Source organism: Macrobrachium rosenbergii, chromosome 51 (genome assembly GCF_040412425.1).
Source record: "Macrobrachium rosenbergii isolate ZJJX-2024 chromosome 51, ASM4041242v1, whole genome shotgun sequence".
Taxonomy (NCBI): domain Eukaryota; kingdom Metazoa; phylum Arthropoda; class Malacostraca; order Decapoda; family Palaemonidae; genus Macrobrachium; species Macrobrachium rosenbergii.
The window spans coordinates 67,106,994-67,122,704 of NC_089791.1; the positions used below are offsets into that span (position 1 = coordinate 67,106,994).

The 15,711-nt window shown below is 40.2% G+C and overlaps 1 protein-coding gene across 1 annotated transcript in view; it reads left to right on the plus strand.

Annotated features, from left to right (window-relative positions):
• Positions 1-15,711, plus strand: part of Sap-r (Saposin-related) — a 168,492-nt gene that overhangs the window by 8,001 nt on the left and 144,780 nt on the right. Inside the window, exon 3 of the mRNA XM_067095684.1 lies at positions 11,921-12,005. Within this exon, the coding sequence (XP_066951785.1) occupies positions 11,921-12,005 (85 nt within the window). The remainder of the gene's footprint in view (positions 1-11,920; positions 12,006-15,711) is intronic.

Genomic DNA, 15,711 nt, shown 5'->3' on the forward strand with positions numbered 1-15,711 from the left:
GGGTGCTCAACTTTGTTGAGTCACATCGAGTGTTCGAGAATCTTCGGAATCTCGTGCATCTTGAAAAGGCGTCGGAGAGACCTCTCACCGTCTCGATTCAGGCACAGGTGAGAGAAAGAACCAAGACACGCAAGTGTCTCTGGCCTTCCTGCCAGCACCGAGTTTTGAGTGCTCGGTCAGTTCCGGAACAGTGCTCGAAACAGTGCTTGGTCAGGTTCCCAGCCAGGTGTCTTAGTCCTGAGGGTTCGAACACCTGGAGAGGCAAGAAGGTGGTTCCCTTCGGAGAGGCAGTGCATTCTCTCGTTTTGGGGGTTGGGAGCCGATTCGCATTCCCCATTGTGGTCTCGTGTCTCGGTGGCCTTGAGTGAGCAACCTTTCGAGGCTGCGCTCTCGATTCCAGTTCTTAGAAGTCTGTGTCTGAGACTTATAGTTTTCTTCGGAAGCCGAGAGGAGCCTACTCTCGATGATTGTTCCTACGAGATTTGGGAGTCTCGCCAAGCACTTGGACTCCATGGAAGCTGAGCGCTCAGATTTCTTGGGATCACGAGCGCTCAACTAGTGAGTTGTCGAGTGTCATGGATTCTATGGAATCTTAGGGCACTACCCAAACCAGTACTAGGGAGTTTGCTCTCCGGTCTGGTTTAGGCACAGGATGAGAGAAAGTGTTTTAGATATTTCAACATTGCCTGCCTGCTTTGTTTTGACTGCTCGATCAGTTCCAAAACTCGTGTTTCGGACCCGTCTTCTGGCCTGTGCCTCCTTGCTAAGGTTCCTCCTGGTGACATTTCCAGATTTTTTCTCACCTGCAGCTCTGTCTTCTCTGGCCTCAACTTACTTGATAGACAATCAGTCTGCTAATTCTACGACAATCAGTCTGCTAATTCTACGAGACTTCCTAAGTTAGTATTGTCCTCTTTAGTAAAGAAAGCTGTACATGAGTTAGAGTTGGTTTTCGAGTAAGAGAGAGCAGGGAAGAGCTTCCTTTAGTTGCCCTCCATCGAGATTGTCACAGAGGAGATATTTATCTTATGCAACCGGAGAGGCCCCATCCCTGGGAGCCTTTGCCTCCTCCCAGGGAGACTTCTCTGGGTTGACTGACTCGTCCCAAAGGTCGGCGTTTAATTCAGCGAAGACTCTTTTCTCGACATCGGAATTGGACATTTAATCAAGCACCTTTTTTAAAGTTTTTGAATTGCTCAGCATCTTGTGCTGGGCAGTAGGAGCACTTGCCCGCAAGATTTAAGATTGTCCACGTGTTCCGGAAGACTACTCTTCGGACTTTTTAGGGTCATCTCCTGCCTTGATAAAGGTATAAGAGACCATTCTTTGGAGTCACTCTTTCACAGAAATCCATGCTTCACTTTTCCCCGCATGATCAGGAACACCTGTCCCCTCAAGCAACGGTTCTGCAGATTGCCTCTGATTTGCAGAAAAAGTCTACTCAGGACCTCCTCATGCAATCAGCAGGATGCTCTAGAGAGACTCTAGCATTTAGTTCGAGGACATTTTCTCCAGTTCAACTTCAGTCCTTTCTTGGTAGGGGCAGGCAAAGAGGTTTCCCCAGATCTTTTGCAAGTGCCCGATTCACCCTTTGGGCAATCAGGAAGTCTGCCAGTAAGCCACCTGCACGTAAATGAGGATTTCATCTTCTGCACTCCTGTGGGAGCAAGGCTCCTCTACTTTTGGAAGCATTGGGAAGAGAGAGAGGAGCAGAAAGCTGGGTTGTGAAAGTTTTGAGGAAGGGTTATTCGATCCCTATCCTACAAAAGCCTCCTTTGACCAACAAACCTGTCACATTGACAGTCTACTCTATAGGCTCTGAGAGGTTTTCTGCCTTCTCCCAAGAAGTATCAACACTCCTCGAGAAAGAAGCAATCGAATTGGTTGAGGGCACCTTCTCGCCGGGTTCTACAATCACCTGTTTGTAGTCCCAAAGGCCTTGGGTGGCTGGAGGCCAGTCTGGACGTGAGTGCCCTGAATTTGTATGTCCAGAAAACAAGATTCAAAATGGAAACGAGCCGGTCAGTCCTTGCATCCATTTGCCGAGAAGATTGGATGACTTTGATAGACATGAAGGATGCATACTTCCATGTCCCAGTTCATCAGGACTCTTTAAGTTTTTAAGGTTAATTTTTGAGAACAAAGGGTACCAATTCAGAGCCCTTGTGCTTCCGCCTGTCCGTGGCTCCACAGGTTTTCATGCGAGTCCTAGCTCCCATAGCGAAATGATTACACGTGATGGGTGTCAAAATTTCTCTGTATCTCGACAATTGGCTCATTTGCTCCCAATTGAAAGACAGATGTGCAGAGGACCTTCACAAGACCCCCCTTCTCACCCAGGAATTGGGCCTACTAATAAACTTTCAGAAGTCACGACTGACTCCTCAGGAGATAGCTTATTTGGGGATGAGGATGAACTCACTGATTTTTTTGGTTTTTCCCTCCCCCCAAAGGAGAGACTCTTGCCTTCAGAAAGTGTACAAATTCCTCTCTTCAGTCCTTTTCTGCAAACAGCTAGATGAGCCTGTTGGGGACCTTATCATTCATGGAACAGTTCGTATCCCTGGGAAGGCTACACATGAGGGATTTGCAGTTCTTTCTGAAAATCTGTTGGAACAGAAAGAAATACTCTGACACATTCGTTTTTCCAATAACACAGGAAATAAACCAGGATCTGCTTTGTTGCAAATCAAGAGACAAGCTCTCACAAGGACAGTCGCTCCTTTCTCTGAGCCCTGACCTAGTGTTTTATTCAGATGCATCAGACCTAGGTTCAGGAGTTCTCCTGGGAGACAAGGAAGCCTCCAGCCTGTGGACTCCAAGTCAAAAGGTGTTGCATATAAATGTAAAGGAATTAACAGTGATTCATTGAGAATTGCAAGCATTTGCAATAGAGGTGTCTGGAAAGACAGTGACTGTCCACCCTGACAATATCACGGCACTGTCCCATGTTAGGAAATGGGGCGATCTCATTCATTTACCCTTTGCCAAGCAGCAAGATCCCTTCTCACTTGGGCTGATCAAAATCAGACCCACATCCTAACCAGGTTCATTTAAGGGAAGTTCGGTGTATTACTGGACGAACTGAGCCGCCAAAAGCAAGGTCTCCCCATGGAATGGACTCTAGATCCCCTAGTGTGCCTAGATTTATGGAAACTGTGGGGAAAGCCAGTTCTGGATCTGTTCACAACTGCAAAGAACCATCGCCTTCCTCTTTATTGTTTGCCAGCCCCGGATCCACAAGCATGGGAGACAGATGCAATGCTCATAGATTGGTCGGACACAGACCTTTATGCCCTCCCCCCATTCAGGATGGCGAGGTAAGTCATAAACAAGTTCTGGAATCACTGAAATGTAATGATGACTCTAGTAGCACCATTCTGGCCAGCACAGGAATGGTTTCCAGACTTGCTGGAACTTCTGCTGATGGACTTTCCAAGACTGTTGCCTCAAAAGCAGAGTTTACTCAGACAACCACATTTCAGGCAGTTCCATCAAAGACTGTCCACTCTGGCCCTGACCACATTCAGACTGTCAGCAAATTGGTACAAGCAAAAGATTTTCAAAGGCAGTTGCAGACAACAATCCTCGAGCAAGGTGTATCAGGCCAAGTGAACAGTCTTCCGTGACTGGTGCAAAGGATGCATCACCTCGTCTTCTAAGACAACTATAACAGAGATTGGTGATTTCCAGCTCTACTTAAAGTCATCCAGAGGTTTGTCTTCCTAAACAATTAGTGCTACAGAGCAATGTTGAGGTCAGTTTTTAGACATAGAGGAGTAGATCTCTCGTAGTAAAGATCTGTATGATTTCATCAAGTTGTTTGATACGACTAAAACAGAAAGAAAAAAGAAAGACTGATAGCCTCGAATCTGAATGTGGTCCTGAAGTGGCTTTCGCAATCATGTTTTGAACCTCTTCAGTGAATCTCTGAGGGACCTCACAAGAAAAACTGTTCCTAGTAGTGTTAGCCACTGCCAAGCGCATTAATGAGATATATGCTAAAGGCAAGAGAATTGGATTCTCACAGTGCAATGCGATTTGCTCTTTTACCCTAGGTTTCTTAGCAAAAAATGACCCCACCAGTCCCTGACCTTGTTCATTTGTTATAAAGAATCTGGTTGATATTCGAGTTCCTGAGGATGTAGAGAGGATTCTTTGCCCTGTAAGGGCATTAAAATACTATTTGCTGAGAATGGATAAGATCCGTGGCGTTTCGAGAACCTTTGATGCTCAGTTAAAACCCTTCTGGCCCTCTCTCAAAATATGCTCTGGCATTTTTATGAGAGATCTGATGTTAGAGGCTCACTCTCAGATTAAGGAGGATGTGTTACCTTTAGTGAAGGTAAAAGCTCATGAAGTGAGGTCAGTAGCCACATCCCTGGCTTTCGGACATAATTTGTCTAATTCCGCTATTATCCAAGCAACATTTTGGAAGTGCAAGTTAGTCTTTGCATCACATTACCTGCGTGATATTGAAACTGTTTATGGAAATTGTAGTACCTCGGGCCCTATTTCGGTTGCTGGTATGGTGTTGGGAGAAGGAGTGTAGAAAGTCTTCCTTCTGTCCTTTGATTTTTTTGCCTTGACTAATGGTGTTGAGTTGTAGGGGAGCTTGGGGCTACCCTGTACTTGGAGGACCACCAGTTTATCTTTTTATGGTTGGGTGATGGTTATTAATTGTTGGCATTAGGCGACTGCATTGTTCGTTCTTTGGTTTTATCATATGGTACTGTGCCCAGGGCAGGGGCAATATTGTTAATTCTTTGTGTGCAATCGGATACTCCTTCGCAGCAAAGAATCCTACTGATGTAGCAGGCAACCCTTGGCTATATTGCCACACCTCTACAGGTTGAGATGAGTGCCATCCAGAGGCAGTATTTTCCTGTAGCAGCTCTCTCATCAGGTAAGGAATCAGCAAGCATTTTACCAGTGCTAGCAATTTTTTATATTTCCTTTACATTACAATTGTTAATGGATTGGCGTTGATTATCCATGCATCCCACTTCCTGCAATGTGGGATTCAGCTATGTAGTTACTTGGTAAGTTACTTATATAAAAATGACATTTTTATAATAAAATAAAGGTATATATATACTTACCAAGTAATTACAAGATCAAAGCCCTCCATCCTCCCCTCGCATGGGTAGGAAGGCATAAACATACTGAACTCATTTGCTGAGCTGGTTCTTCTCTCACCCCAAAAGTGGGCGGGGTCACTTGCCTAGCCAAAACAAAAGTAGCGCTACTGCGAATTTCAAAATTCTAGCTGCCAACAAGTTAGAAACTTATGGCTATGTAATTACTTGGTAAGTATGTATAAAACTATTTTATTATAAAAATGTAATTTTCTTTACTGTTTTCAATATCTTTTGACAGATCTGCAAACAGAAGTATATTTGCTGAAAATGAGCTGTTTATCTGCTCACAGAAGCAGAGATTGTAAAAAAAATATGAAGGAAATAAAGCTCTGCACCTCACTCGAATAATGGGTGTGCCTGCAACTGTGTTCGTTGAGTGAGCACTTGGGAACCATGTCGGAACCTGGCATGGGTTCTTGCTCTTCAGCAGTCATTTTTTGATAAATCTGAAAAAAATGAGCAGAGTATCTGCTTACAGAACCAGAGATTTACAATTTTCTTGAAATTTGCTGGGTCCATATCCTCCAAGACTTGTTTATTTACGTTCCCCCTCTATTCTCTTTGTGTTTTTACAATCTCTGCTTCTGTAAGTAGATAAACTGCTAATTTTTTCATTTTTTCCATGATTCAAAAATATTTGATAAATATCCATGCTGATCTTGACTTTACATATTGCAGTGAATGTGGACCCCTAAACTCCTAAACTGTAGGATTGACCAGGGTATTCCCCACCCCCTTAGCTAAGTACTTTGCTGTAGTGGAGACTTGTATGATGCCCCAAGCATTCTGTTTAAATATTGGCCTAAGATGCTCATTGATGACCCCGGAATGATCGTGGACAGATGTGGACAGCACTTAGGATTAAATGATATCACCTCCTTGCAGACCCTTTTGGGGTGCAGACTTTGGTCTGTCAAGAGTTGGATTCCCTTGATCGAGTACCGAGTCTCACATAATAGCTGGTAATAGGAGACTCCAGGCATTCAAGCTGAATGGTGGGATGAGTTTTTACCCACACTGACATGTGTTGTTTACTTTAAAGGAAGGCTTCCCCTTCTTAATTGGTCCCTGCTAAAGCACCGTCTCATGAGCACATGAGGGATAGTAGGAGTCATATCTTATCATGTGGTGTCGATTTATTTTGGCATGCAGCATCAGTTCAATGTATGATGGCTCCTGCTTGGGGATGGAAGATCCTCCTAGCTTCAAGACATAGTAACACAGGCCATCCCCAGTTATTGGGGGGGGGTTCCATTGTGACAGTGTGATAAACGATTATCAGCGCACAGTAAATCCCCCATATTCATGGTCTCACAATTCGCGGACTCACCTATTCGCGGATTTCTCTGTGGAATGTATATACGCATTATTCATGGAAAATATCCATTCGCAGTACAGTATTTTTCACTGAAAAATATTCACTAATTATTGTATATTCATATAATTTTCATGACTAAATGCACTGTTTGTGATAAAAACTATTAAAATACTTAGGTATAAGCATTTTTAGAGACTTTTTTTGTTTAAACTTTCAAAATAGGCAGTTCTAAGTGTTTTCAGAGGGTTTTAAGTATACGTGGATTTTAACTATCAAAATAGGCAGTTCTAAGTGTTTTTAGAGGGTTAAGTATTCCCGGATTTTAGCTATTCGCCAGGGCATACAGTACGCATCCCCCGCGAATATTGGGGTTTACTGTATATATATATATCATACCTAATAGTGTTCTGTCATCTTCATACATGAATTCCAGTATTCTTTACAAATGGTTCACTCTTGTACATTGATGCCCAGTAGTGAAGTAACATGATTCTTTTTGAATCGTCCAAAATCTCAGAATCAGTGTAACAGTTGCCAAGTAGTGTTAAACTTTTTTTTATTTCCAGTGTCGTACATGTCGATGAGTTTGCAAATTCGCAGCTAACAATATTTTCCTTATGGGTATATGATCTCTTTTATGCATTGGTATAATTCATAATCTTTGTGCCATGAATTGATTCTCTTTTTATATTGCTTAGCTCTAAGCACTGTGTGATAATGTTGGCAGTTACGTCAGTGCCAGTGCGCTTAACTTGCTACTCGAAGTGGCCTTTGTTACTACCTCTACCACATATAACAGTAGACCTAATAAGTTCAACAGTCACAACAAAATTTTCATAATAGGAATATTAATTACAAAAAATTTTTCTTTGAATTTTGATATTTTATGCTACATTCAAACTCCATGTACAGTATATTGCAAAATGGTTTGAAGGCCTTACAAAAAAAATGTAAGGCTTCTGAGATGTAATCCAGTTTATTAAAGGAATTATTTTTAGAGATTACCTGTTCTTTTAAAAATAAATGATGATGATGATTTGTATGTTATCAAAACAGTAGCTATTAATCTAAATATTTATTAGTATAAGTGCCAAGTCCTATGCAACACTTTCTTTTTTTTTATGATAAATGTTCATGTGTAACAGTTCGACGGATGAGCATCATCCACATGAAAAGAGTAGAAGTGGCAGTTGGACTGTTAACTCGAGGTCATTGTCTTCAGTTCAAGCCTTGCCTTTGTCATGGTATTACTATAGGCAGTCTCCAGTTAACGGGGGTTGGTTCTGTTCCTGGCTGAGCACCAATAACTAAAAGCTGTTGTTAACCGGAGCATCACAGTAATTATGGCAATAAACTGCTTAATGGTTAACTGGTTATCGCCGCTGATAAATCGCTAACTGATGCCATTAAACTTTATACCAATGCTGATAAACCACTTACCAGTGCTGAAAATCTGGTTAATGACGTCCTTAGCCAAGCGTTGTAAACCAAAATGCTGTTAACTGATGCTGCTGGTAAGCGGGGACTCCCTGTACGGCACTGATGGAAACTCCACTGTCTGATGAGGAGGTGGAGCTTCATAGACTAACTGCTATGACAGTTTACTTAATTATAGGAACGAAGCCAAAAGGCATTAAAGAGTATGGCCTCAATATTGCCTGTTAAAGAGAGATGTCTGTTCTCATACAACATTAAGTTTAAATTAGAACTGGGGGTTGGGTGGGTTATTTATGAAATGGACCATAGCTTATTTTCACTAGTAATACCTTTTATAAAAAGTCATGACTCTGGCCTAGGCCTTTACCAAATTGTCTGTATCACATGGAAAGTTTTGCTTAATTTTTATTATATGATTTGGATTCACAACGGCCTACACATAACACTGCAGTGTCTAATGATGAAATGAATCGGACCTTTACATAGTTCATTCAAATTCTGGTCAGAGTGGAGATTCTCCCCAGGCGAAATCCAGCGGCAAACTGTCACAAAATTGTTGCTTACCCATCCACACATGCTATCACCTGTCAGTTGGTTGGAAGAACTTGAGGTAATTCCATTAGTTCATCCATTCTAGTGAGTGGGCTGACTCCAATCAACTCTGTCATGTACGTGTAAGTTTTAACACCACATTCGATAAAATGGTAGAAGAACTGACAGGTAAACCTGACCATGAATACCTGGCCCAAGATGTGGCTATACGATCTGGCAGTAAGATCCGGCTATAAAATGCAGCTAAAGTATGTGCTACAGGATGTCCCTATATGATCTGGCAATAAGGTCTGGCTATAGGATGCAACTATATATAGAGTCCCTGTCACAGCCTTCTGTAAGAGAAAGGGGAGTTAATTTACAATATTGTAAAGGATGAGCATGAGAGTGGAATAGAAAGAAAGTTACAATTATTAGCATAAATGAAATTCCATTTCATAATGAACAAACACGTTGATTTTCCACTGCAACACAATACTCAGAAGGTACTTGAAACATCAGATATGAGGCAACACAATACTCAGAAGGTACTTGAAACATCAGATATGAGGCATAAGTAATTGTAGAATATGCTTTGAACAAAAGTTTTTTGCTTCTTGCCAGTGGAACAGACAGCCATGATATCCAACTGGGGATTACCCAGTAAGATCAAAGAAGTTAGGCCTCGTTACAATTTCAACTACAGTATGCCAAAGGTGTCATCTTCCACGAGGATTTATATGAATTTTCAGGGGAGAAAATTCTTGATATTTGTCCCTCCTAATGTATGGAAATTATTTAGAACACTTATGTTTTCTGTGATTATTTTTACATTTTATGATGACAAGTTACAAAATTTCATTGAAGTTGAAGGCGAGAGAATCAATATTCAACTTTTTAACCCCCGTCACTTCAATGTTTCAACTGGTTTGGTTATGGTCATCCATCCCAAGTACAAACATGCTTTCTCCCAGAGCATTGTGATTGTTCCATACAGATGAAATATAGTCCTACAGATAAGAAATATGAATTTTACAAGGTAGAACAGGCATCTTTGCGTACGTACAAATCATTTAAATTTGGGATGTTAAAAAAAAACTCGTAGCCAGGATGAATAAATCTAGGGACGTAGTTAAACTGAAGTGTAACAACTCCAGCTCCCTCAGCAAACGACCACAACCTAAAATGGAATCTTACCCTCCTGTAAGCATAGAAGTTCCATCTCTCAAAGGAATCGGCTTCCTGATTCAGAGATTGAAATTGTTCAAGCTCCAGAAGCTCCCTGTGTTGGGGGGGCATCTCAAACTCCCTCTTTAGAGCACTTCGGGACTCTTCAGAAGTCTCCCAAGCCTCATCTGTGTCTCAAGTACTCTCAGTCCTCTGATGTTATACAATGTGATTGTAAAGGATTTTGTACATGTACAGAAGAGGTTAAAGTCCTCTTGAAAGAGACAGATCTTGGGCTTAATTATGAGATTTTCTCTGCTGCTGCTGCTGCTAGTGGCAATGCTCATAGAGGAGCTGTTATTATTGTGAGAAAATCCTTCGGGAGTGTGCTAAGCATAACATGTTTTGCTGTTGTTATTGATAATGTCATGGATGAAATTTCACATCCCGTGAAGGCCTTCTTTTTGTTGATGTAGCTGTTTATTGCTCTGCATATAATGCTGAATTGGCTTGCAGGTATTTATAAAAATCCATGATCTCTACCTCCATAAGGACAAAAATAAATGGTTGCAAGTTTTCTACCAGTAAGACTACTGCTGTTCATTTTACTAGGTGTGAATGTTAAGAAGTTATACCAGATTAGAAACTTGATGGGTCTATTCTACCATGTGCAGATGATGTCAAGTTCTTAGGAATGATTTTTTATTCCAAACTCACCTGGTCTAAGCATATGAATAATTTTAAGTGCAAAGTAAAGAACTCCCTCTATCTTTTGAAAGTGATTTCGGGCTTTAACTGAGGCGCAGATGAAAAATCTTTGCTAGGACTATGTGATGCATTATTTAGATCAGAGGTATATTATAGATGCCAGATTTGTTTGTCAGTTAAAATTAAACTCCATGAACTCAGTGCTGTCTGTAATATAGGTCTGCAGATCTGTTCTGTGGCTTTTCCAACATCTTACGAGAATCTTTGTAGACATACACCAACTTCCACTTGATTTTTGACTAGAGGACTTAGGCCTCCAGTACTTGAGGATTAAGAGTAATGCTGATAATCCATCAGATAAGCTTATTTATTAACTTAATGCTAGTAGTTTAAAATAAAGATCTTCTGTTCCATTCCAAATTTGGCAAGAAAAATCTGTAAATGATAAATATCAAAGACTAAGAATATTCATGAGTTGGCTCTTCCAAAATTCCACCTTGGCTCATACCAAAAGCTAAATTGTGCAAGAAAAAATAAAAAAAAATACTGTAATGAAATAATAAAGTCACTGTTTTTAAAACTTGATGAAACCTAATTAAAGATAATAAAATCTTTGCTTATGGCTCAGGGTCAAGCAAGGGAGCTGGTATAACTGTTGTCACATACAATTTTTGTGATGTTGACAAGCTCTCTCTTGTGCCTCAGTATATACAGTTGAACTACCTGCAAAATACAGGTGAACTATCTGCTATTCTCAAGGACAGAAGGCTCAGGTGAGGCCTTTTTGTGTTGTGTAGGTGTAAAACAGTCTGTTTTTGTCGTATTCCTAGTTATGTTGGGATGCTAGGAAATGAAGAAGCAGACAGAGAAGCCAAGAGTGCCTGTACCCAAGGAGAAATGGATGTAAATACAGTACCCTGCTATACAATGTTATTGTTCACATATATATACTCAGTAAGTGGCAGGAGCGTGGTCGTCTTCCCATCTTACTAATTGGGCAGTCATCCTATCAAAGCGGTAGTAGGACTGAAATTATTGTAATGGGGCTGCGGGTTGGTCACTGCCAACAGACAGAGTTTTCTTCTTGACAGTAGCAGTGCTCCATTGTCTGCTCACTGTGATATTTCATTGACAGTAGAGCATGTTCTGGTTCACTGTACTGGATTTGTTAATGAAAGGCAGGTGTACCACCTAGATAGTAAAACCACCACTGAAATCTTAGGTGTCAACATTGATGGTGGCCCAGTTATTAATTTTTTAAAGGCCTCTGGTTTTTATGAAAGAACCTGATGATTTTATGGAAATATGTCCTTTTTAATCTGATTTGTGGCAATTTTAATTTTATTAATTAAATTTCTGGGCTCGTAATGTTTTGAACATTGATCATTGTACTTTTAAATTCATTATTTTTGATCATTGTACTTTTAAATTCATTATTTTATTCTCATTTTCATTCATTCTCACAATAGAACTGAATGACCCTATGGGTCCCACTGATTGACATTACTGTATGCCTTGTATTCTCTCTCTCTCTCTCTCTCTCTCTCTCTCTCTCATTATGATTTGATTTACAATTTTTGTTCTTTTAACAGTCTAATTACCCTTATTCTTTTACCAGCGACATGCATGCTACCTGGAGAAAGTGCTTTATTGGGGTCAAAGACATGCACCTATGGGCCAAGCTACTGGTGTAGTTCACTTCCGTAAGTACTTTAAATTGTTTTCGTATATGTACTAATCTCTCACCCCCTTATAAGATTTTTCTAAATACAACTTGTTTTGCTATTAGCCTAATGTGGAGAGTTAGATTTGACCATAAATTGTCATGCATGGGGAGGCCAGTAGTAGGTTCTGTTTATTAGTGTTGGACTGAAGCAAGTAATGAGATGATGCTACTTTGTGGTAATATTTTTAATTTTTAAGGATATAATAATGTAATTACAATAGTTCATTCATTGACTGCTGGGACAATCTTTTGTGTTCCTTTAATCTCTACAATACAAAATAAAATTCTGTGTTGTGCACCCAAGGTGTGTGTGCTGTTTGAACAGGCTTGTTTCTTGCAAGAACACAAAACAAGAACACAAACCATTGCCTTTTATTGAGGAATATTTTGGGTGCCAACTGGAAACAGTGATTGAAGTTTGGTAATAAGGAAGAATTGAAGATAGGTAGGGGAATTGGGGAATACTGCCATGCTGGCTGAGAACCCGACCCTTTTTTCTTTTTTTTGTCACCTTCCTGTGTAGATGTCTTAATGTTACTTGCTGTTGAAACTTTTTGCTATGTTTGCTATGTATTTCCATTCTGTTTGGCCAAATTTTTAAAAATCTGAACTACACAAGGTGTTCTATAAAGGAAAATTTTCAAGAGAAAGTGGAAACTGATTCAACAACTTGGATTGAGAGTTATTGTGTGCATTCAGGCTTTGTTTTCTGTTACCCTTGACTGTGTACTCTCACCAGTTACAGGCCAGTGGCAGAGGTTGGATTTGCAGTGGTTATTTACTCTGTGTTTGGCAGTTAGAATTTGCAGCCACCTGTGTCATCTAGTGGTAAAACACCTTTGACACTTGCAAATCTTTTTAAACTTATTTTTTTTCCTTTTCCAGAAGTGCCCTACCTTTCCCATGGCGTTCCATGTTATATCTCCTAATGCTTTCTGGTTGAGATGGCTTGTCTGATCATACATTCCAGCATTTGTTTGTGCTCATGATGGAACAGAGGTGCATCTGCTGTTGTTGCTCTTGGTATGCTTCTTGAGGATACTCCTGGGCCTTCCACCCTTGTGCCTGCAATGCCATCTACTCCTGGGTGTTACATCAATCTGTTGAGTACCTTATGATATTTGGCTTTCCATGAACACCCTTGTGGATCAGTCTAGTTGCATTTTAGGACCACCTAGCTTTGGCTTCGTTGGTCATTGTTGACCTCCTCATGAAGTTGTAGTATTTGTTTGAGAAACCCACATGGTTTCTCCTTCCTCCTCCTAATCTTAACTTCCGCAGACTTTTGCTTTAACCTTGGCTTCTGTTATGGTGGGAGAGAAGAGATAAAGATGTAGTCAGAATAAGTTTAAGAAACAGAAGGGAGCATCTTTTCACAGTTTTTGTGATCCTCTATGTCTCCTTTTTGTCCTTGTCTCTGGACTAAAGGAATGGCAAGAAGAGGTTCTTTCAAGTCTTAAGTCTTGCCATAGGCATAACTTTTTAGAAAAGGGGCCATGATAAGAGAAAGGAAGGGGATCAGCTGGGACTAGTCATGTGCTAGACATTCCTCTCAGAAAGTTCAGTAGCGAGATTTGGTACTTCCCATCTGTTCTGATCATCCTGGTTGTTAGGAACCAGTTCATGAGTATAGGTCACCCTGCATAATACAGTACTTGGTTGAGTTCTTATTCATATCCCCTCTCCTGTGTTTTATGAAAACCATCCTGTGAATTACCATGCCCAAGCAAGGTGCTGAGCCTGGTCTCTCTGGCTTATCTGGCTGTGTGTGCATGCATGGTAGTGCTGGTGGTTGCTTGTGTAGACCAACCTTAGCAATTTTGAGTGGGATCCTAGGTTCTAATTGTTTGCAATCAACTTCCCACGTCTTCAGCTTGTGGTTTAGCTCCGGGTTCTGTTCTCTTGGTATGGTACCAAGTACAGTAATCTTTCAGTTATCCAGATTAATAGAGCCAAGGGCCCATCGGATAATGGCAAGTAAAAAAATCTAAGGGTGTTAGGGGCAGTGCCACATAGTAACTGTAAGCACTCAGTATGCTCATAAAACTAACCATCACACTTTAAACTGAAAACTTTATGTAAAAGGCAACTACTGTATCTGTCTTTTTTCCCCATATTTTTACAATATATGCACAAATACACTTAAAAAAAAATGCAACCCCTTATATTTCTCTCTTGTAAATGACACAGTTCAGTAGGCAGGTAGCCTACGTGTGTTTGCCCACAGCCTACTGTGGTTATATGACAATTTATTTTTATACAGCAACTTTCTTATCAGTTGTTACCATATTGTATTACCATACACAAAGTGTGTGTGAACTATTTACCTAGGCTAGCCTGGGTGTTACACTCACAGTATCCATTTGCACAAGTCAAATGGGCTATTACAACTGTATTTAAGATAAAGGCAATGGTAATGAAACTTACTTTACTCAGAGGATTTATTTATACTGTATTGTTTTGTTATATCATCATCATATTATGTACAAGAAAACAAACTGGCTACCATTTGTAATGCTTACATTTCCAGAATCAGCTGATTGAGCCTACTTGCGAAACTTAAGAGAATAATTTTTTAGTTGCCAAAAGAAACGAATATATTAATGGAATTATTTTTATTTTTGTACATAAATATAAAATGGGTACTGTATACAGAGATAAACTAACATCCTTTATGTTTAAGTAAAATCCCTTGAAATTGCAGAACAGCTGTTTCCCAATTCATACTCGTTTTTATGTCAGTTCTTTGGTAAGTGGTTAAGTATAAGAGATGGTTATGAATTGTTACATAAGCCACAAGTATGGTAATCTTGTTTGAAAGTCTAGCCCGGCACACTCTACAGAAAAGGAAATTCATTTTGCTTGTACAGAAAAGGAAATTAATTTTGTTTGTAATACTCAGTATTTGTGCATTACATTATAACACCATTTGTTAACATCTTTAGTTACACAGAGCATTTCTTGATGTCCACGCTGCCACTTGATCTTTAGTTACATAGGGCATTTCTTGATGTCCATGCTGCCACTTGATCTTTAGTTACATAGGGCATTTCTTGATGTCCATGCTGCCACTTGATAATGAAAGAAAGTGTTAGGTTTCCAATAGGTGAGTGGATGGTTTCTACAACTCTTGTACTGCACCTGTCCTCAATTATCTACCATGTTACTGGTGATATGTGATGATGTCTTGTAGGAGACTGCTGAAGGTTGCAGGGATGGAGAAATAATATCCCGAGTCATAAGTTGTTTTATTCCATACAGCAAACAGGTATACACAGAGAGGGTACCGCAAGGCGTACAACTCGCGCCAAGAGAAGCAGGAAGAATAATCATGCGCATTTGCAGAGTGCAGATTCATGCACAAGCGTTAGCAAGAGATGGTGTTCATGAAATAGAGAATGCATATACATGCAGTAATATATACAGTAATCCACAGTTACCAAGTTTAAAGGCTGTTTCTGTGGTGCCAGCAAAGGCCTGTTATAGGTCCTTGGAAATCATTTATATTAATAGATAGACACCTCAGATTTCCAGTTGTTAGAACCATCATCAATGATGTTTCCATGTCAGATTTACCTCTAAATGTTATGAGAGATATGAGCCAACTCATTGTGTTCTGTTGTGTACACATTCTACTTTAATTCCTACCTGGTCTAGGTCATCTTACTGTCATCTGGGTCATT